General features: G+C 35.5%; 1 protein-coding gene across 1 annotated transcript; it reads left to right on the top strand.

Annotated features, from left to right (window-relative positions):
* Positions 1 to 18,729: 18,729 nt before the first annotated feature.
* Positions 18,730 to 22,794, top strand: LOC110778963 (phytoene synthase 2, chloroplastic). The gene is made up of 7 exons (XM_021983496.2): positions 18,730 to 19,079; positions 19,547 to 20,090; positions 20,221 to 20,271; positions 20,702 to 20,874; positions 21,281 to 21,516; positions 22,025 to 22,217; positions 22,495 to 22,794. The coding sequence occupies exons 2-7, from the start codon at positions 19,664 to 19,666 to the stop codon at positions 22,669 to 22,671; spliced, it is 1,257 nt and encodes a 418-aa protein (XP_021839188.1). The 5' UTR covers positions 18,730 to 19,079; positions 19,547 to 19,663; the 3' UTR covers positions 22,672 to 22,794.
* Positions 22,795 to 24,229: the final 1,435 nt, after the last annotated feature.

The raw sequence follows: 24,229 nt of genomic DNA, 5'->3' as shown, positions 1-24,229 counted from the left end.
TGAATTCTATTTAATTAATTTATCCAATTAGGAATAGACATTTAATCATACACTGACTCTTGCAGATTCAGGAATCACGCATGAGCACAAACTCACACACACACGGCAGCCACAAGGACTGCCCATGCGTGCGAGCTGCAGCCCACGCAGCAAGGCCCACGCATCCGTGGCCTTGGCGCGCGCTGGGCTTGTGGCGTGCGTGCTTGCTGGGCGACGGCCTGGCTTCGTGCTGGGCCTTCGTCCGGCAGGCCTCGTCCGATGCTAATTCGTACGATACGCTTCCGATTAAATTTCCATTTCCGGAATCTATTTCCGATACGAACAATATTTAATATTTCCGATTCCGGAATTAATTTCCGTTTCGAACAAATATTTAATATTTCCGTTTCCGGAATTATTTTCCGATTCCGGCAATATTTCCGATTCTGACAATATTTCCGTTTCCGGCAATATTTCCGATTCTGGTAATATTTCCATTTCCAATAATATTTTCCGATACGTACCATGTTTCCGTTTCCGGCAACATCTACGACTTGGATAATATTCATATTTCCGATACGATCCATATTTCCGTTTCCGGCAATATCATCGTTTCCGGAGTATTCATTTCTTGCCTGTGACGATCTTAGCTCCCATTGAAACCAAGATCCGTCGGTTCCGAATATTCATAGATGGAGTATTTAATGCCATTAAATACTTGATCCGTTTACGTACTATTTGTGTGACCCTACGGGTTCAGTCAAGAGTAAGCTGTGGATTAATATCATTAATTCCACTTGAACTGAAGCGGCCTCTAGCTAGGCATTCAGCTCACTTGATCTCACTGAATTATTAACTTGTTAATTAATACTGAACCGCATTTATTAGACTTAACATAGAATGCATACTTGGACCAAGGGCATTATTTCCTTCAGTCTCCCACTTGTCCTTAGGGACAAGTGTGCATTTCCTAATTCCTTTGTCGCTCGATGCTTGCTCTTGAACATAAGGTAAGAGTTGTCATCCTTATTATGTCCAGAGGTGTTCCTCGGTTTCAGAGTTCAACTGATCAAATAAACAGATAATCATAGCCTATGATTCATCCGAGCACGGCCATGCATTTCACAGTTTCTAGCTCTCCGAGTGGCCTTGTACAACTTTTAAGCATCTCATCCCGATTTATGGGAGGACAATCCCAATCTTGCGATCTTGAGATTAGACTTCGTTTGATAGGTGATTACCTGAGCGTTGCCTTTATAGCCTCCTTTTACGGTGCGACGGTTGGTCAACGTCAAAGCAACCAGTTCTCAAACAAGTAATCTCAAATCACTCAGGTATTGAGGATTTAGTGTCTAATAATTTAATGAAATTTACTTATGACAGACTTTCATATCTTACAGTAAAGTTTCATAGGTCTTGTCCGATACTAGTCTTCCCAAAGTAAGTATCTATGCAAATGATTAGGACATTGCCATGTCCACATAGTTCAAGAAACAGAACTACTAGTCATCTTGCATTCTAATCGTCTAACGTTTTCTATGCGTCCAATTTTATAGAAAACTCCGATTAGGGACCATTTTCAACTTTTGACATTCAAGTTCACTTGATAGACATTTCTTAGTCACAGGACTGGTCCTGACAGTCTATCTTGAATATATCGTCAAATTTGAAGGGACTCATCATTTAATACTAAACCAAGATTTAAATGGAATATGAAAATACATTTCATATATGATAAATGTTCAACCCCAATGTTTTATAACCATGGGCCTCAAACCCATCTTCTAAAACAATTCATGGAATTCAAAGCTATGCTTGATTTCCAGTGCTACAACGTGAGTGTTGCTTCTCACTTGTTGCATAGGTTTAGTTATCATGCTTTGCCAATCTTAATATCCTTTTCATCGAATGTTCTTCGAGATATGATGATAAGATCTTTTCGAGTTTGTTTATTATGTGATCTAGTCTTTCTTACTTCGATGGTGGTATTACTTATTTTGCAATGAAGAACCATCAAGTTAGCAGACGTTTTTCTTGCTTCAAGAGTGGTTCTACGCATTTTTCAATGAAGAACCATCGAGCCAGCAGACAGGTGATCTACCCAAGTTCAGTGAAGAACTTTAAACAACCCTGTTTTATTGCTTCTTAGGCAATAATTACTTTTACTTCAACTGTTTAGGTTGCTAGTGATGCTTTGTTTGGATTTACTTATCCAAGCAGTTCACAGATATGTGGAAGACTTTCCAGCTGTATCTTAGAACATAGAAATTAATATTTTAATTTCCCACGCAACAACTCATGGTCTCCAACCCATGTTGCCATTTCAAAACACGATGCTTTATAGCTCGTCCTTATCAATGGTTAACTCCAAAGGGTCTTGCTTGATCCTTTGCCAGTGTTTATGCGTGTAGCATCAATATTTAGCATATCTTTATTTCCTTGAATCAAGAACTATTCCTATGTACCTTTTCAAGTACCATAAGTATTCTTGATCTCAATCTAGTTGATCTTCACTTAGATCAATAGAGACTGGTATATGTTCGTCATGCCTAAAGTCATACGATACGTTTTTGGCGATCCTCATATTATATCATACATGATAAATTCTTTTGGAGAATAATTCCCAATTGAATTCTATTCATGTAACTTTAGCTCATTCAATTCTAGTAGATACTGAATCCAGCTAAATTCTTTGACATATAATATAGGTTAAGAATCTCATTTAGACTCTTTGATGTTTAACTTAGTAAATGCTTATACATAGTTCAAACATTCTTTACTTAGATTTATTCACATGGGTCGAATGTCTCCAATGGAGACTTTCGTGTTTGATTTAGTAAATGCCATTACTTAACCCAAAACAATATCATAAGATCTTTGTAAATAGATCTTAATACCCAGTATGTACTAAGTTTCGCCATGGTCCATCATTGATGAATAATTTCAAATCTAAGTCATTAGCATTTGAATGTTATTTCATAATAGAGAGATATGTGTGTAATACACATAGGACCAATTAAGTTTTAAGTACTCCCACTAAACTTCTTATATATCTATAAGAATCATGTACATTTTATGAAACTAAAATACTTATTAGCTTCACTAAAATACATTTCTAATTCCCAATTGCTTGCTTAAATCTGTACTTAGATTTCATAAGCTAGCTTTCCTTTTCAAGCATTTATTTGGATCCACAAATCCTATGACATACCATGTACATAGTTTATTCCAACATTTGATTGAGGAATACGTTTTGTCATCCAATTGCCATATGTACCAATATGCAATCATTGCTTGAATTATAGACTTAAGCATTACGATTTTGCATGAGGTTTCAACACAATCCATACCATGAATTTGCTTGTAACCTTAAGCAACTAATCTAGCTTTGTGTGTGAACACAATTCCATGTTTGATGGTTTTTATCCTTAAAACAAACTTGCAACCAATAGGTGTGAAACTATTCTTGCAAATCAACAAAATTTCAATTTTGTCATCAAAACATTGAGTATGTTTTATGGCCTCTAACCATTTAAAACATTTAGTCTATATATGGCCTCTAACCATTTTAGGGAATCTGGGTTTCGTCATAGCTTTCTTACAAGTCACAAACTCATTAATCTACATGATAATAGTTTGACTGTAAGTTGTAGGTTTCTTCACTATCTAATAGAAGAATTGCATAGTTTTAGTGAGTTGAACTCTATGCCTACTTGGGTATAGAACATCAAACAATAGAATATCAATAGCCACTTGAAAGTCCTTTGAATATTCTGTTCTCCTTGAAGCACTTGTAAAGTCTTCTAAGAGATGTCTATTCTTTAAAGCCACTTCTAAAGTCCTTAAAGAATAAGTTCGGATTTTCTGAAGAACTTCGAAAAGCCTCCGGAATGTCCGTTTATGTTTGTTGTTTGCCTCGAAGACTTTCGAGGTCTATTTTCTCCCACTTGTCATTTTGGAAACGAATCTCCAAAAGGACATTATTTCGAGCAAACAAACATTATGTTCTCAAAAATTCGTGGTAGAAACAATACCCTTGTGTCTCATTTGAATAAATCACAATGAAACATATATCTATGCTTGGGCCTTAGTTTGTTGAATAACAAACACTAAGCTCCCACTGAGTTTAGGAACTCTTTAGATATATTATGAAAAGATATTCTGAAATTACTTTTCAATAGCTTTGACGAATTTGGTTTAGTTTGGTGGTAGTTGAGCATTTTGTTTTAGAAATTATAGGAAAAGTCTTTATGATTCATCATTGATCGAATCAAGTACTAATTGACTTCGATCATTCCAACGTAGATATGCCATATCTTATGGACCTAGATTGTGAACACACAATCATTGATGATCATATTTGGTCTCAAGTAATCATGAACATGATCTAACCTAGATCTTTATGATTTCTTACCAAGTGAATTTTATACTTCTGAATCTTTGAACTAGCCAAACAGATTCAACTTATATCACATTTGAGTAAATAAACCTATATTCACTCAAATCCATGTGAAATAATAAAGCCATAAAATCTTTCTTTAGCTTTGAACTCCATTGTCTAGGCGTTCTAACAATAGTTCATATCTTTTGTTACTTTCAACAAGTAAGACTAGTAGTCTTAAAATGATCTAGAAATCAATCAACTTTCAGAAGTCCATCAAAATAGAGCTTATGAATGTTAACTTGTTGATATGGTCTAAGCAACAATGCCAAAGATTTGTGGAACTCAAATCAAGGGGTTGATTTGAACCTAGTAAAGTTCTTTAAAGAGTTGTTTGTTTTAATCAAGCATATTGACTCAACCTGTAATTGACCATTTCATTCAAATAAACAAACAAACATTGTTTTTGTTTTTCTTTGAATGTGAGTCTTTCTGTGTTTGAAGCAGAAATTTAGGTATGCTGATTATGGAACAAAATAGCCATTAAGTTCCAGCCTTTGAAAGGACTTAAAACAAACTAGATGACCCTACAACTAATGTAGCATTGCCATGCTTCATTTCCCACTTTTAGGTCATTAGTGTATCCTAGCTTCCATTGTTTGAGTTATTACCGAAGTAAGAACCTCAAGCGGTATATGATACCAAGGAAGTTTGACTACTAGGTCACTTCTCTTTAAACATAAACTTATAGGTAGAAACGGAATCGTAAATTCCTTTCATTTGTTCCTCGTTTTCCTATTTCTTGTACCCTTTCTTATAGTCTTAAGAATTGAATTCTTTAGTGTTGACTTTTATACTTTGTTAGACATGTCCAATGTCACCCCAACAAGGTTTTTACCATTTTAATTTATGTTGAATATTCTGTTTCAACTAGATGATCTTACAAGAAGCTTCTAAAGTTCTCTAAGCATCGATCTATTCGAATGTCTAGGGACTAGACTCATTCGAGAATTAAATGGACAAAGATATTAGGTTGTTAACCATTGGTAAAGCTGAGCGTTCAAGCTCAATGCTTTATGATCTCAAAACTACATTGTATTTTGAATTCACAAGCACCAATTGGTTTGCCATTCGATTTTGATCTTCGAAAACAACCATAAAAGTCGCTAAAAGAAACGTACATTTTAAATTGCTCACTTTCTCTCATTTCCGTGAATCGTTCTTGGATTCACTACCAATCGAGGAAATTTACTGTTACCTTTCTAAAAGGTTTTATTGCAGTGCAAGACATTTAATTATAAACAATAATTAAAACATACATTGAAGCATGCAAAGTCTAAACATTTATCATGGATAATAACTTGAAATTAAAGCAACCATGCAATTCAAACAAGTTATTAGCATTTTATTCGATTTTATTGTTCCGGCAGGTGTGAATAAAATGATTCCAAGATCCTAAAATCATTGAAGAACTAAGCACAGTTTGTCGACTTAATCCTAAAACATCTTAGGTAAGCAAAAGCCTTTTGCTAATAGTCTAGAAACTATTCTTGGTTGATAGGTACGTCTAAGAACTTATTAGGTAAACCTATCGAATTTGCCACGACATAAAAGGACTCCTTACTTATATCGTTGAGTTTCACCAAAACTAACATGTACTCACAATTATTTGTGTACCTTGCCCCTTTAGGACCAATAAGTAACACCTCGCTGAGCGAAAACTATTACTAGATTGATGTAAAGGATATCCAAGCAAGTGTATATTTTGGCATGGCACCTTTTAACTCAATTTTTAAGTTTGGAACTTAAGGCTCTTACTATGTTGGTTAGATTTTAAGTGAACTAAAATCCTTAATCATGCAACATAATCAAGCTTTTGATCTCATGCATTTTAAGACATATTTAAAGCAATAAATAACTTAAAACATGCATAAGATATTTGTGATCTAGTATGGCCCGACTTCATCTTGAAGCTTTGACTTCAAAGTCCGTCTTGAAAATCTCCGTGGGAGGCACCATTTTCTTCAAATAGGATAAGCTATAACTAATTACAACTATTTGATGGTTCGCAGACCATATTTGAATTGAAAAATAACTTTGGTACTTTAGACCAATTACATTCAAATTAATGGTACGCAGACCATATTTTCTATCCTATTTGGGCCATACTAGTCACTTCATAACCTGCAAAACAGTACATATACAATATATACCATTCACCCATTCATTATCATGAATGGCCCACATAGCTGGTTAGTAAAACACATTATGCATCACGTAAACATTTGCAGCAATTAATCAAGGGCACCAATAATCTACCAATTATTCAGTCCTTATTAATTCTAATCAAGTTGTTTTAACCTTAAGGATTTGTAGACCTAATCAAGAGTTTATGACTAAAAAGCGCTCCCACTTAAACCAATAAATTCATATGCTTTACCAATTTTAAACATAAAAATGTATTTCTAGTCCAACCGGAAACATACAAATTTAATTAAAATTTAAAGCTCATATCAATTTATAATTGAATCCAAAAATTTAATTTAATTTCAGTCGTATTTAAATTAATTCATGATTTTAATTTTAGTAAAATAATTAGAATAAATAACATTTATTATAATTATAATATTCAAAATTAAAATCCAAGAAAATAATTCAAATTATTAATTTTAAAATTAATTAAAATTACGTGAACTGAAATTTTCAAATTAAACATTCAAAACGATCTAATCGTAACGCAAACACCCTACGCGTTGCACGCCCATGGACCGTACGCACACAGCCATTGCTGGCCATGTGCGCGCAGCCCATGCGCTCGTCGCATAGCTGCTGCTTCCCTATCGCAAGCCTCCGCACACATTGTGCTCGCTGCGCGCGCCAGCGCTCATCGCACGCGAGCTATCGCTCGCAGTGCGCGCGCGCGACATCGCTCGCTGGGCGCGCGACATCGCTCGCTGCGCGCGCGAGCCATCGCTCGCTGGGCGCGCGACATCGCTCGCTGGCGCGAGCGATGATGGGCGCAGCGCTCGTGCCACGCGAGCTTGCGCTCGCTGCGCGCGAGGCTGCGCGCTCTTGTGCGAGGCAGCGCGCGCTGTGGCGCAGCTCGCTTGCTGCCCACACGCGACTGCCTTGGCTCGCCCTTCGCCCATGCCCATTCGTTCATTGCTCGTGGCACACGACACAAGGCAGGGTTGCTGCCTTGTGCTCGTGCACTACGCCCTTGCTCATTGCATTCGTGCCGCACGGGCGACGAGCTCCCTTGCTCGTCGTCGCATGCCCGCATTATACAACACCCCTTAAGGGTAACACGAAGCGTCCATTGCATCGTGCGTGCAAGTTATATGAATGAATCGCATAAAAATTTAAAATTTATATTTAAAATTAATGACAAATTAATAAATATTATTAATTTCATAATTTTAGGGCGAAAAAATCGAAAATTTATTATCCAATTGATTTCCGATTGTTATGGATTCAAGTCTAGGTCATAAAAATTTAAAATTTATCGTAAATTTACAATTTTTTATGGTGGTTTTTAATCATAGGTTTCTAATTAAATTACAATTAATTATGAAAATCAAATTAATTCTAAATTATTCTAATTTTCAACAAATTAATCATAATTACAAATTAGATTGCATAATTAACAAGACTAGGCATTCAAACTTGTTAAACATATGCAGTAGGTCAATCAAAAATTCAAGATTTATCAACAAGAATCGCAAATATTTAATTTAACATCTTAAATTTACGAAATTTTGCATTCGAAAAACTAAAACCTTCGAAAAGTCATAGTTAGGCTTCGAATTTGAGAATTCTGGGTTCGGCAGAAAAGTACTATTTTTGTCAAAATTTTAGAATGCCTTTTACATGCGGAATTGACACAAAAATCACTCAATTCGGATGAGTAACGAAGAAACTGCCGAAAAACTGCGTACGTATAATTAAATAAACGCAATTTGCAATTAATTAACAATTACGAAAATTAATCACCCCTTTTAATTCTTGCAAATTTGTAATATTTAACCATGTTCATGCAATTTAGATTATGAAAATAATAAGGGGCTCGTGATACCACTGTTAGGTTATGATACATATGACATTACATAGATCATGCGGAAACAACCATTAACCCAGGACAACATATTATTTACACATAATCATATAGCATAATTTAGATGCATACTCTTTGTTGCGTGCCCTCCCTAGCTGCGCCCGAACCGAACAAGAACAAGTCTTTAGGACTCCAAGTGTCGTCCCTCCGTAGATAGTCCACAGCACGTCCGGATCCGCCTTAAGATTGACCAACTAGAATCGCCCTTAAGGTACTAGAAAATTTCGGCACTTTATGAGCAAGATGTGTGTTTTAATTTTCTCTCAAAAAACTCACTTTTGAATACTTTGAAACTTGTGTATAAATTATGACCCCTAGGCCTTTATTTATAGAGTTATGGAAAAGGAATCGTAATCCTAGTAGGATACGAATTAATTGAAATTAGAATCCTACATGAATTCTATTTAATTAATTTATCCAATTAGGAATAGAAATTTAATCATACACTGACTCTTGTAGATTTAGGAATCACGCATGAGCACAAACTCACACACACACGGCAGCCACAAGGGCTGCCCATGCGCGTGCGAGCAGCAGCCCACGCAGCGCGGCCCACGCAACGGTGGCCTTGGCGCGCGCTGGGCCTGCCTTGTGGTAGGCCTGGGCGCTGCCTTGGCTGGGCTTGTGGCGCGCGCGTGCTTGCTGGGCGATGGCCCGGCTTCGTGCTGGGCCTTCGTCCGGCAGGCCTCGTCCGATGCTAATTCGTACGATACGCTTCCGATTAAATTTCCAGTTCCGGAATTTATTTCCGATACGAACAATATTTAATATTTCCGATTCCGGAATTAATTTCCGTTTCGAACAAATATTTAATATTTCCGTTTCCGGAATTATTTTCCGATTCCGGTAATATTTCCGATTCTGACAATATTTCCGTTTCCGGCAATATTTCCGATTCTGGTAATATTTCCATTTCCAATAATATTTTCCGATACGTACCATGTTTCCGTTTCCGGCAACATCTACGACTTGGATAATATTCATATTTCCGATACGATCCATATTTCCGTTTCCGGCAATATCATCGTTTCTGGAGTATTCATTTCTTGCCTGTGACGATCTTAGCTCCCACTGAAACCAAGATCCGTCGGTTCCGAATATTCATAGATGGAGTATTTAATGCCATTAAATACTTGATCCGTTTACGTACTATTTGTGTGACCCTACGGGTTCAGTCAAGAGTAAGCTGTGGATTAATATCATTAATTCCACTTGAACTGAAGCGGCCTCTAGCTAGGCATTCAGCTCACTTGATCTCACTGAATTATTAACTTGTTAATTAATACTGAACCGCATTTATTAGACTTAACATAGAATGCATACTTGGACATAAAAGCCTTTTGCTAATAGTCTAGAAACTATTCTTGGTTGATAGGTACGTCTAAGAACTTATTAGGTAAACCTATCGATTTTGCCACGACATAAAAGGACTCCTTACTTATATCGTTGAGTTTCACCAAAACTAACGTGTACTCACAATTATTTGTGTACCTTGCCCCTTTAGGACCAATAAGTAACACCTCGCTGAGCGAAAACTATTACTAGATTGATGTAAAGGATATCCAAGCAAGTGTATATTTTGGCATGGCACCTTTTAACTCAATTTTTAAGTTTGGAACTTAAGGCTCTTACTATGTTGGTTAGATTTTAAGTGAACTAAAATCCTTAATCATGCAACATAATCAAGCTTTTGATCTCATGCACTTTAAGACATATTTAAAGCAATAAATAACTTAAAACATGCATAAGATATTTGTGATCTAGTATGGCCCGACTTCATCTTGAAGCTTTGACTTCAAAGTCCGTCTTGAAAATCTCCGTGGGAGGCACCATTTTCTTCAAATAGGATAAGCTATAACTAATTACAACTATTTGATGGTTCGCAGACCATATTTGAATTGAAAAATAACTTTGGTACTTTAGACCAATTACATTCAAATTAATGGTACGCAGACCATATTTTCTATCCTATTTGGGCCATACTAGTCACTTCATAACCTGCAAAACAGTACATATACAATATATACCATTCACCCATTCATTATCATGAATGGCCCACATAGCTGGTTAGTAAAACACATTATGCATCACGTAAACATTTGCAGCAATTAATCAAGGTCACCAATAATCTACCAATTATTCAGTCCTTATTAATTCTAATCGAGTTGTTTTAACCTTAAGGATTTGTAGACCCAATCAAGAGTTTATGACTAAAAAGCGCTCCCACTCAAACCAATAAATTCATATGCTTTACTAATTTTAAACATAAAATTGTATTTCTAGTCTAACCGGAAACATACAAATTTAATTAAAATTTAAAGCTCATATAAATTTATGATTGAATCCAAAAATTTAATTTAATTTCAGTCGCATTTAAATTAATTCATGATTTTAATTTTAGTAAAATAATTAGAATAAATTCCATTTATTATAATTATAATATTCAAAATTAAAATCCAAGAAATTAATTCAAATTATTAATTTTAAAATTAATTAAAATTACGTGAACTGAAATTTTCAAATTAAACATTCAAAACGATCTAATCGAAACGCAAACACCCTACGCGTTGCACGCCCATGGGCCGTACGCACACAGCCATTGCTGGCCATGTGCGCGCAGCCCATGCGCTCGTAGCATAGCTGCCGCTGTCCCAACGCAAGCCTCCGCATAGCGCCCATCGCACGCGAGCTATCGCTCGCAGCGCGCGCGCGCGACATCGCTCGCTGGCGCGCGAGATCGCTCGCTGGGCGCGCAAGCTCGCTCGCTGCGCGCGCGAGCCATCGCTCGCTGGGGCGCGAGATCGCTCGCTGGCGCGCGAGATCGCTCGCTGCGCGCGCGCGAGCCATCGCTCGCTGGTGCGCGACATCGCTCGCTGGGCGGGCGACATCGCGCGCTGTGCGCGCGAGCAGTGCTGGGCGCAGCGCTCGTGGCACGCGAGCTTGCGCTCGCTGCGCGCGAGGCTGCGCGCACTTGTGCGAGGCAGCGCGCGTTGTGGCGCAGCTCGCTTGCTGCCCACACGCGACTGCCTTGGCTCGCTCTTCGCCCATGCCCATTCGTTCATTGCTCGTGGCGCACGACACAAGGCAGGGCTGCTGCCTTGCGCTCGTGCACTACGCCCTTGCTCATTGCATTCGTGCCGCACGGGCGACGAGCTCCCTTGCTCGTCGTCGCATGCCCGCATTATACAACACCCCTTAAGGGTAACACGAAGCGTCCATTGCTTCGTGCGTGCAAGTTATTTGAACGAATCGCAAGAAAATTTAAAATTTATATTTAAAATTAATGACAAATTAATAAATATTATTAATTTCATAATTTTAGGGCGAAAAAATCGAAAATTTATTATCCAATTGATTTCCGATTGTTATGGATTCAAGTCTAGGTCATAAAAATTTAAAATTTATCGTAAATTTACAATTTTTATGGTGGTTTTTAATCATAGGTTTCTAATTAAATTACAATTAATTATGAAAATCAAATTAATTCTAAATTATTCTAATTTTCAACAAATTAATCATAATTACAAATTAGATTGCATAATTAACAAGACTAGGCATTCAAACTTGTTAAACATATGCAGTAGGTCAATCAAAAATTCAAGATTTATCAACAGGAATCGCAAATATTTAATTTAACATCTTAAATTTACGAAATTTTGCATCCGAAAAACTAAAACCTTCGAAAAGTCACAGTTAGGCTTCGAATTTGAGAATTCTGGGTTCGGCAGAAAAACACTATTTTTGTCAAAATTTTAGAATGCCTTTTACATGCGGAATTGACACAAAAATCACTCAATTCGGATGAGTAATGAAGAAACTGCCGAAAAACTGCGTACATATAATTAAATAAACGCAATTTGCAATTAATTAACAATTACGAAAATTAATCACCCCTTTTAATTCTTGCAAATTTGTAATATTTAACCATGTTCATGCAATTTAGATTATGAAAATAATAAGGGGCTCTGATACCACTGTTAGGTTATGATACATATGACATTTACATAGATCATGCGGAAACAACCATTAACCCAGGAAACATATTATTTACACATAATCATATAGCATAATTAGATGCATACTCTTTGTTGCGTGCCCTCCCTAGCTGCGCCCGAACCGAACAAGAACAAGTCTTTTAGGACTCCAAATGTCGTCCCTCCGTAGATAGTCCACAGCACGTCCGGATCCGCCTTAAGATTGACCAACTAGAACCGCCCTTAAGGTACTAGAAAATTCGGCACTTTTATGAGCAAGATGTGTTTTAATTTTCTCTCAAAAAACTCACTTTTGAATACTTTGAAACTTGTGTATAAATTATGACCCCTAGGCCTTTATTTATAGAGTTATGGAAAAGGAATCGTAATCCTAGTAGGATGCGAATTAATTGGAATTAGAATCCTACATGAATTCTATTTAATTAATTTATCCAATTAGGAATAGACATTTAATCATACACTGACTCTTGCAGATTCAGGAATCACGCATGAGCACAAACTCACACACACACGGCAGCCACAAGGACTGCCCATGCGTGCGAGCTGCAGCCCACGCAGCAAGGCCCACGCATCCGTGGCCTTGGCGCGCGCTGGGCTTGTGGCGTGCGTGCTTGCTGGGCGACGGCCTGGCTTCGTGCTGGGCCTTCGTCCGGCAGGCCTCGTCCGATGCTAATTCGTACGATACGCTTCCGATTAAATTTCCATTTCCGGAATCTATTTCCGATACGAACAATATTTAATATTTCCGATTCCGGAATTAATTTCCGTTTCGAACAAATATTTAATATTTCCGTTTCCGGAATTATTTTCCGATTCCGGCAATATTTCCGATTCTGACAATATTTCCGTTTCCGGCAATATTTCCGATTCTGGTAATATTTCCATTTCCAATAATATTTTCCGATACGTACCATGTTTCCGTTTCCGGCAACATCTACGACTTGGATAATATTCATATTTCCGATACGATCCATATTTCCGTTTCCGGCAATATCATCGTTTCCGGAGTATTCATTTCTTGCCTGTGACGATCTTAGCTCCCACTGAAACCAAGATCCGTCGGTTCCGAATATTCATAGATGGAGTATTTAATGCCATTAAATACTTGATCCGTTTACGTACTATTTGTGTGACCCTACGGGTTCAGTCAAGAGTAAGCTGTGGATTAATATCATTAATTCCACTTGAACTGAAGCGGCCTCTAGCTAGGCATTCAGCTCACTTGATCTCACTGAATTATTAACTTGTTAATTAATACTGAACCGCATTTATTAGACTTAACATAGAATGCATACTTGGACCAAGGGCATTATTTCCTTCACTATATAGTATAGCAAATGATAGGAAAATTTTCAAATATAAGAAGATGATGCATTTGGAGTGTGACAAAATTGAATTCGAAATGTAAAATAAACGAGTTAATTGTATGAGAAAAGACATTTAGGAGAAGATGAGAAAATGAGAAAATGAGAAAATTATAGACCGAGAAGGAAATAAAAGATGGATTTAACAAAAAATAATAAAAATAATTAATGCGATGACAAGTGATGTCATTGTGTTCAAAACTTTCTGTTTTAAAATATTACTCACTCCGTATTTAATTAAAAGATACACTTTGACCGACACGTAGTTTTGAGAGAGTCAGTTGAATTTATTAAAATAAGATGAAAGTGGATAGTGGGTGAAATATTTATTGTTATAAAAAGATAGTGTGAGTACGTGTGAGTACCATAAGAAGGAGAGAAATATTAATATAATTAGAAGTGGCTGTGACCATAACATGCCAAAAAATGAAAGTGTATCTTTAATTTAAATACGACCGATTATAAAAAGTGCATGTTTAAATTAAATAGGGAAGGAGACAATAAAGGGATGACAATATTAAATGGATATCCATTAATCCGATCAATCCACGATTATTAAATGGATGGACACCCGAACTAAACGGATGAGATATGGGTGACGGATGAAGCGGGTGACGAATCGGGTCGGATATGCATGATGCCCACTCCATTTGTTAATTATCCGTCCACCCGTTTAATATATTTTTCGTCCAGAATTTTAATAAAAACGTTAAATATTTAAGAAGATAATTTAATTTCTTGTTTCAATTTTTTTTTCCAAACCAATTGTTCCTATTTTTATTTTTATATACAAAATAATTTTTATTGATGAAAATGAAAACTTCTTCTGTTCTTTTTTAAATGACACAATTATTTAGGCACGTTTGCCAACGCATGATTTCAAACATTAATATATTTAATTATGGATAAGAAAAAATTATAAAAAGTTGATATTTAAAAAATATTTATTGAGACAAATCTAACAGGACCCCACACGATTATGTTTTTTCTTAAGTATAAATCACAAAAGGGAGTCAAAGGAGCTTGTGTGAATAGTGCCCAAAACCCAATTGTGTCATGCAAATAAGAACGTAGGAAATATATATTAGTGTTAGATTAAAAAAAATTAATATCAAACATTCATCCGTTAGTTACCTGATCACCTGTTTCATCCACAGACGAGGAATGGAGATTGCGGATGATGGGTTAATTAGCGGGTGATGGATACGGGATAGAGGATTGATAAACAAATGAATGCGGGTGAAGTTCCATCGGACCCGAATCCGATCCATTGCAATGTGTGGAGGCAGTCTGTGCAGTGTGGGATGAGACGTTTACGGTACCATAATGAAGCTCATCACTTTACGGAGTGACGGGGCCCATGCTTTCACTTTTTTGCCCTTTCCACCAAAGCCAAAGTCAGTGAGGGGTGTGTGGGGGCAGTGGAAAATGCATCATCCCTATTCTCCAAAATTCTATTGCCCCCTTATTCTGAGCTTGCCACGTCACGTGGACAGTGTGATGAACATGATACTGCTCCAAAATTCTAGACTTCTAGTGAATACCCCATTCCATTTATACGTAGTTAAAATTAATTAAATGATGATAATGATATCTTGTCCTGATTTGATGATCCTTCCACGTGTCACGCTATTAGCTCATGATTTGGGATTCCACGTACTCCGTATTTATTCTGCAACTATCTTATTTTGTAGATCTCCCAATGAAGAATTACTATTTCTTTTCCTTTTTTCTTTTCCCTTCTTCCATGCCGGGATTTTTTTTTTGTTAGATTTCGTATTTGGAGACGTTAGCAAGGTCAAGGTAAAAAATACCCGACCTGAATATATCAGACCCTTACCTAAAATCGATTGACCCCGCCCGAACGGATGCAACTGAAATTAAATACGAAGTGGAACGAAATATATTAGTTTCTTATAAGGATATTATGTTATTTTTTACCTTTTAGGTTTCGAGTTTTTGTGTTTACCACCTTATAAAATATTATTTCATATTTACCATCTTAATTTTATGAAACATTTAATATTTATCACCTCTTGATGAATTTCATCTAAATTTTCGTCAACGTAAGCTCTATTTACCTAACATTTTTAATTGGAAACCTAATAAAAGAGGAGTAAAATTTTGAAATTTTGTTAAGTATGGCCCACATGGAAGGAAACTGGATGAAATCCGTTAAAAAGGGGTGAATACAAACGTTTTATAAAATTAAGGTGGTAAATATAAAATTACATTTTGTAAGGTGGTCAATAAGAAATTACATTTTATAAGGTGGTAAATACATAAACATGAAGTTAAAGGTGGTAAATATGAAAAATTCCTTGTTATAATAAGCACATTTTTATTAGCAACAATACTAATCCAACCGAAAGAACCCGACTCGACTCGAGATTCTCCTACCTGAAAAGGTTCCTCACTCGATTAGACTTCACCCGACTCTTAGCCGATCTCAAAAGTTTCTTCACCGAATCTGACCCGAGCGGAATAGACCCGACCTGTACACGACTCAAACAACTCGTTTTCCAAGTCTAAGGTCAAATGGATGGTTATATAATCATGCCGTTAGACATAGTAAAATTGACACAAAGATGATCCGATTTTGATTCGAGTTAGAGTGGTTCTATTCACGCAAAACAAATAATTTTAACCTCCAATATATTGAGATAATTTCAATTAAGTCCAATCAATCTCAATAAGTTTCAAACAAATCTAGCAAGTTTTCATTTAAACGTATTTTTTTGCAACCAGGCTAATAAATTCAATTCAAGTTAACTCAACTAAGTTTATAGGATTCTAGGAATGCACCTTAAAAACGTGTCTATCTAATAATCAATCAGGCTCTCTGAACACAAAAATGGCAATTGATTATTTAATTTCTTTTCATATTTGAAATAAAAACTACTTACATATAAAAACAATTCCCCAATATTTTCACCTTGACTTTCACATTACGAACACATAATTTTGACTTTTGATATTTACTTTTAGGGATTGAGCTTTTTAACCAACATGTTATTTTTCATCATCACTTTATTACCCGTTTTTTTTATTCGGTTAAACTTGTTTACTTCAATTCGTTTTAGTTCTATTTAATTAGTTCGGTTCAGTGATCCAAGTAATGTCCAGAAGAACATACGCTTAACCGATAAAATTTCATAGCCATATTAGGCCTGCCAACAATCACTAATTACGGAGTAATTCATTACCACATGAACTACATGCCAAACAGTAAGCCTTGTTTATTTTACTGCAGTGTTCTCCATATTACGTACTTAGTACTCCCTCCGTTTCTTTTTGTTGTATCCGTTTCCATTTTAAGCATTTCATATTGTTGTATCCATTTAGAATCTATTCTATTTTTGGACATACATTTTATCCTAAAATACCCTTATATTTCTATCTAATTACCAAAATACCTAAAGATTCTACCCATATTCCCACCTAATTTTCCCCACCCATAATATTTAATTCTTTTCCCTTCCCCATATACCCACTCTCTCACCTCCTTTATCACCCATCATTATCACTCCTCTCTCTTACCTTATTTCTTTATTATTTTTTTCACTCCTTTATTTATTATATTCTCTTAAACCCAATCATTTCTCTTACACCCAATCATTACACTTATACCCATACAAATCAATATTCCAATTTTCTTAAAAACCACACCAGATTCCAAATGGATACATCAAAAAGAAATGGAGGGAGTAATACATACGGGGGTACTACTTTGTATGATGGTGTGATTAATCACACGCCATCATACCCTAAAATATGAGTAGGTTTCCGATGTACTTGGTATTATTTTGATATAATTCGTAATATCCAACTACGCATACTAAAAGTATCGTTTTTAATGAAATAAGTTACGGAGTACGGTCCTGTTCTTTTGGACTTTTTGAAGTTCCATTCAGTTCAGTTCAGTTCAGTTCAGCTCCATTAAGTTCAGTTCAGTTCAGCTCCATTAAGTTCAGTTCAGTTCAGTTCAGTTCAGCTCCATTAAGTTCAGTTCAGTTCAGTTCAGTTCAGCTTCATTCAGTTCAATTCAGTTTAGTTCAAAAGATCGGATTCATCTTTCTTTATAATTATTTTTATTCTTGATATTGCAATTAAAATTAAAATTTATTACTTATATACATATATATAATAATTATTATTATCGTTATTACTTAAATATTACTATTATATTATTAATATTATATGTAATTATTGTTATTAATAAATAATTATGATTATTGTAGTTATTATTTATTATTATGAGTATTGTTATAAATATTAACATTATATTTATGATTTATTATTAATTATTAATTATTAGTTATTAATTATCAATTATTAATTATTACTTATTTTATTATTTTATTATTTAAATATTTCTTATTTTATTATTTATTATTTATTATTTATTATTTATTATTTATTATTTATTATTTATTATTTATTATTCATTCAGTTCCATTCAGTTCAGTTCATTTCAATTCAGTTCAGCTCCATTCAGTTCAGTTCAGTTCAGTTCAGCTCCATTAAGTTCAGTTCAGTTCAGTCCAGCTCCATTAAGTTCAGTTCAGTTCAGTTCAGCTCTATTAAGTTCAGTTCAGTTCAGCTCCATTAAGTTAAGTTCAGTTCAATTCAGTTCAGTTCAGCCAAATAAAGTTCAGAAGAACAGGGCCTACTTCTTCCAAACCCACATCTGTTACATGTTAAGCTTGCCGGTCAATGAACCCAAAAACAAACCCGGAATGACTGAGCGGGCAATGAACCCAAAAACCAACCCGGAATGACTGAGCGGGCATAATTGCACAAGTGTGTAACAGAAATTGACCGCAGAAATGTGGAAGCTGGCAAAACCACAAAACCACAAAACCCAATTAAAAAACAAATAAATAAAGATGCTGCTTGATCTTCAACTGGCATTTTAGTGTGGTGGAGAGAGAAGAGAGGTGGAGCACTCTGTTCACATAACTGATAAGCCCCCTGCTTCATTTCGCCCACTTGAAAAACCCAGAAAATAATAAATACTACAGAGTACTATAAAAACTTTTACATTGTTCACTTTATAACCCAAACTTCCACTTTACCCATAAATCTAAATTAAAATTTCAGGAAGAAAATCAAAATCAAAACCAAAATCCAAGGGGGTCTGAATCAACAAGAACAAAAAGAGAAATTAACCCAGGAATTTATGTGGGTATTTTTTCAGAAATTTGTCGATATTATTTAATCCCCCATTGGAGGAAAAAAAAAAGGTAAGTCGAGCTCTTATATTTCTCTTAATTACTGCATTTTAATTTAATATTGTTGTTTTTTTAGCTTCAGTTCCTTTTCTGATATGCGATTGTGGGTTTTTGGTTGTTGATAAGTGTGTGTTTTTGCTATTTTGGATTAATTAAGTGGGATTGTGGGACAAACTTGCCAAAATTAGAAAATAATCTGTATTATAATATTGGTTATGCAATTGAATAATCACAATTATTCAAGCCGTTAATGGTACATGGTCTTTCATTTGTAGGATTGTTAATTAATTTTTCATGTTTATTTTAATGATTTATGTTTGTCTTTCCTGTACAATATTAAATTAATTTTATTTGGTGATGGAAATCAAAGATATGTTACTATTGTGTACTGAAGTGGGTTTTCCGTTGTTGTTAAAAAATGTTAGCATGATTTTAATGGTGTGTATTGTAATGCCTACTTTTACAATTATTATTTGCAGAAAGTTGAAAAGAGATTGCTTTTTGAGGATTGATAAATTCATTGGAAAAGATTGTGCATGTGAAAAGGGAGGAGAATATACTAAGTAACTGATTTGATAAGAAGAGGAAGGAACAGAATGCCTCTTACTTTGTTATGGGTAGTGTCCCCAAGCACAGAGGTGTGTAGTGGTTTTGGGGTCACTGAATCATTGGTTAGCCGTTCGACTTCGAATGGGAGGTCTAAGAGGATGTCTAAGAAACAAGAGAGTTGGAATGCTTGGACATTTAATGTTGCAAAACATCAAAAGAGGACTGGATTCCCCGTGCTTTCGAGTATGGTTGCTAATCCGACAGGAGAGATGGCGGTTTTGTCATCTGAGCAAAGGGTGTATGATGTGGTATTGAAGCAGGCGGCTTTGGTAAATAGGGAGTTGAGGTCGCGTGATGATCTTGATCTTGATGTGAAGCCAGATATTGCTGTTCCTGGGACTCTTAGCTTGCTTACTGAGGCTTATGATCGGTGTAGTGAAGTTTGTGCTGAGTATGCCAAGACGTTTTACCTGGGTAGGTTTTTGCTACTCCTTTGAAGAACTAAGACTATTTGAGGTGTTTAAAGGAAAAGGAAACAAGTAATCATGTGTAATTGTTTTGGGGGTATGATTCTGACCTAGTAGCACTGTTGTTAATGTCACAGGAACTCAGCTTATGACCCCTGCAAAGAGAAAAGCCATTTGGGCAATATATGGTAAGCAGATGGTCAGTTCTATTTTCTACAACCAGTATTTTTGTAAAGTCCTGTGAGTAATTGCTCTGATTTAAAGATTTTTACGTCTGCTGTCAAGACTAATTGCTTGAATAGATGAGGAACATCATAAGCTGAACTTTTGTTTGATTTGTGTCAAGGGACATGATTGTTTGGAAAGTCAAGTTTAGGTCTTGAATTCAGTTTCTTAACCATAAGAATTTATGTTTTTAAATTGATTGGTTGGTACCAAAGCTATCCCAAGTACTCCATAGGTCTTTTGATTTATGTGGAGATTTTTCCTTGTATTTTGTTTTTGGAAGAAATGGAAGCCATTTAAGTCTTCTTCCTTGCTTCTGCACTTTGTGGAAGAAAAGTTAAAGAAGAAAGAACAGAAAATCTGATTTCCTTATTATTATTCTTGTATATGCAGTGTGGTGTAGGAGGACTGATGAGCTTGTTGATGGGCCAAATGCTTCACATATAACACCTACTGCTTTGGATAGGTGGGAGGCAAGGTTGGAAGACCTTTTCAGAGGCCGCCCCTTTGATATGCTCGATGCTGCCTTATCTGACACTGTTACTAAGTTTCCTATTGATATTCAGGTTTGCCATTTTATAACACCCATGAGTGATTACTGTTCTGTTTTGAGTAAAAACTTTTGAAGACATTTATTTGCCTACTGTCTATTGGTAATTTCTGAAAGATCGTGTAGATTATGGGTTGGGCAAGGTAATGTTTCATGTGCGTGTCCTGTGTTGGGTGGGGGGGGGGGGGGGGGGGATCGTAGAATAGGGCTGTGGCTTTTTCAGGTTATACCATTTTATTGGTAGAACTGCAAAAGGCTGTTTGGTTCTTTACATATGTGATCCTCAGAAACAATATACTCTTTATTTATATATTTTGGTACAGGATCCTCTCTAGAATCTCTAGAGACTTTTATCTGAGTCTCTAGAGTATATATTTTGTCAGTTATTCTGAATTTCTGATCACGAGGTATTTGTTTGGCAGCCATTCAAAGATATGATTGAAGGAATGCGAACGGATCTCAGAAAGTCTAGATACAAGAACTTCGACGAGTTATACCTATATTGTTACTATGTTGCTGGAACTGTTGGATTAATGAGTGTTCCTGTTATGGGTATAGCACCCGAATCAAAGGCGTCAACAGAAAGTGTCTACAATGCTGCATTAGCTTTGGGGATTGCGAATCAGCTCACTAATATACTTAGAGATGTTGGAGAAGAGTAAGTGCAACTCAACTTGATGTCATCTTCTTCCTTGTTACATTGCACGAAGTAGTGATAAAATTTGATTTCTACTGTTGGTTTTATTGCTGTGTCCGTATCTGTGCCTTTCTGAAATAGTTGCCATTAAACTAGGTTAAAATCATAGTTATGTTACTTGGACCGAGTCTTAGTGTTAGTCTGTCAGACACTGGTACATGTCCAAGTGTCAAACTCAGATATTTGATGAAAAATATCCATGTTTTTGGTCAAATATGAAGTGTAATTGTCCACACCTATGTCGTAGTTTTGAGGATCTAATATAGGTTTTGAAGGTAAAATGAAGAGTCCAAGTAACATGATTATTAGAACACAAGGTAGAAATTGGAAACCATAGAAGTTTGATGATATCCTCCAATCTTCCATGCTTGTCATTTCTTGAATGAAAATACTTGTGCATACCATTTTTATTGAAACACAATCAACTTTCATGTAACTATAGCATATCATCTTTATTTCTTTGGTTCAGTGCACGGAGAGGCCGAGTTTATTTGCCACAAGACGAATTGGCACAGGCAGGTCTTTCAGATGAAGATATATTTGCAGGAAGAGTTACAGAAAAATGGAGGACTTTCATGAAGAAACAGATCAAGAGAGCCAGGATGTTCTTTGATCAAGCAGAGAACGGAGTTTCAGAACTTAGTGCAGCTAGCAGATGGCCGGTAAGCATTCTATAGCCATTACATTACATAATTTTTTTAGACAATTAGACCGGATAATCTCTGTTTACCCATTTCGTAAAGTAATCCCACCTCAAGCTATTATTCAGGAATAATCCCAATTTCTTTGAGAAGTTACCCCAATACTTATGAATCGTTATTAAATTTCCCTATACGTATTTTGGTCAGCTTGCCAGTAATTGACAGTCTATTTTTGAAACATGGGCATTGATTAGAAAAGGAAAAATAGAAGAACTAAACCGATGTTAAATATGTTCAGGTGTGGGCATCATTGCTTCTGTATCGTCAGATACTGGACGAAATCGAAGCTAATGATTACAACAACTTCACAAAGAGAGCGTATGTTAGCAAAGGCAAGAAGCTGCTAGCCTTACCAATTGCTTATGCAAGGTCCATTGTTCCACCTCGATCAACTACGAACCTTGTAAAGGTGTAGAGTTGAAGCAAACAAGTGGAGTATTAACCAGAGTAGTACTAGTGGGATTACAATGTAAAGCTTGAAATGTGTATATACACTGAAAATACCTATATTCATAATGCTATCGATAATTCTTTAGAAGTGGTACTATCAAACTTGACACATTTTTGTTCGAAACCATTGTCAAGTTTGTACTCAAAATCTTGTGGTAGGATAGAAAGGACATCGACAACAGTTTTGTGGGTTGTTCTATAGATTTGTAACAAAGAATCCAATGGATGAACCCGTGTCGTAGGCATTATGAAATCAAATCAAAAGATGAGAAAAGAAAGTTCACTTCATTGTCACAATGTCTATTTTTTGCTAACCATTAATGTACTAATGCGCATTTGAGCTCAGCCCTGCACCAAAAGGCAAAAGGCAATAGCTGTGTTGACCACTGGAAAATGGAAATGTAACAGTACGAAGCACTCAAGAGCAAGGCGTCAACTTTGTAAATTATATCCAGATCATAACCAATATGTCTAGATCAGACCTGTCTATATCATGTACGTCCAAATCAAAACTAATATGTCCAGATCAGAACCGTTCTATCCCGATCATATACAACTAATAAGAAACAATATGTGCAGATCAAAATCAATATGCGTGTACATATTAGAATCAATCTGTCCAGATCATAAATCGATCACTCCAGATCAAAACCGACCTGTTAGATCAGGTCCAGATCAGAATATCAATACAATATTTCATGTTTATATTAAATTAGAGTACAATATTTCATGTTAAAATTAATATTAATTCATGTTAACACATTAGCTAGACTTTTCGTCTTTTTTTTTTATTAAAATTAATATTATACAGTATTTTATGTTAATACATTTTGTAGTGTATGTATTCATAATAAAAAAAATGTTGGAGATAAGGAGCTACATGTCTATCTAATATACGAAGTAGTTAAATTATGAGCAAAGTCGAATCAAGAATGCATTATTTACCATAACAATATAGATTTTTTTTTGTATGTTAACATCTTAAAAAGACCATTTTTAATTTTTAACAACTTACTTAATTTATTTATTTTGCATTTAACACCTTAACAAAATAGAAAACACAAATTCTTATTTACAATGGGTGTACAATAAATATTGTACACCGAAGTAAAAGTTAACTCAAAATGCTTAAAAGTTAAGCTTATATATGTAAAAGTTATCTATTTTTAAGTGATTAATTTTTTCATTTTAATAAAACTTATTTCTTCAAAATCACTTATAATGTATAAAATTAATCATTTAATCATTTTTATCAACTTTCTTTTTTACTAATATAAAAGTTAATTAAAACTAGGTTAAAGTTACGAAAAAATGGGTAAAAGTTATCTTGGTGTACAATAAATTTATTGTACACCTTGTACGCGCAAGACCTTTTGAAAAAAAAATTGTTTTTCAACACCACTTAATGGTTCCGTTACAGAAAATTTTTGTAGGCCCTATGCCAATGACTCGTTTGTGTTCCTTTTCTTTTATATCATCGACAAACATGGAACTCTTCTCACAATTTCAATTTGTCAAAAAAA

Source organism: Spinacia oleracea, chromosome 4 (genome assembly GCF_020520425.1).
Source record: "Spinacia oleracea cultivar Varoflay chromosome 4, BTI_SOV_V1, whole genome shotgun sequence".
Classification (NCBI taxonomy): Eukaryota; Viridiplantae; Streptophyta; class Magnoliopsida; order Caryophyllales; family Amaranthaceae; genus Spinacia; species Spinacia oleracea.
Note: the sequence above shows the minus strand (reverse complement) of the source record. Positions and strands in the feature narration are given on the sequence as shown.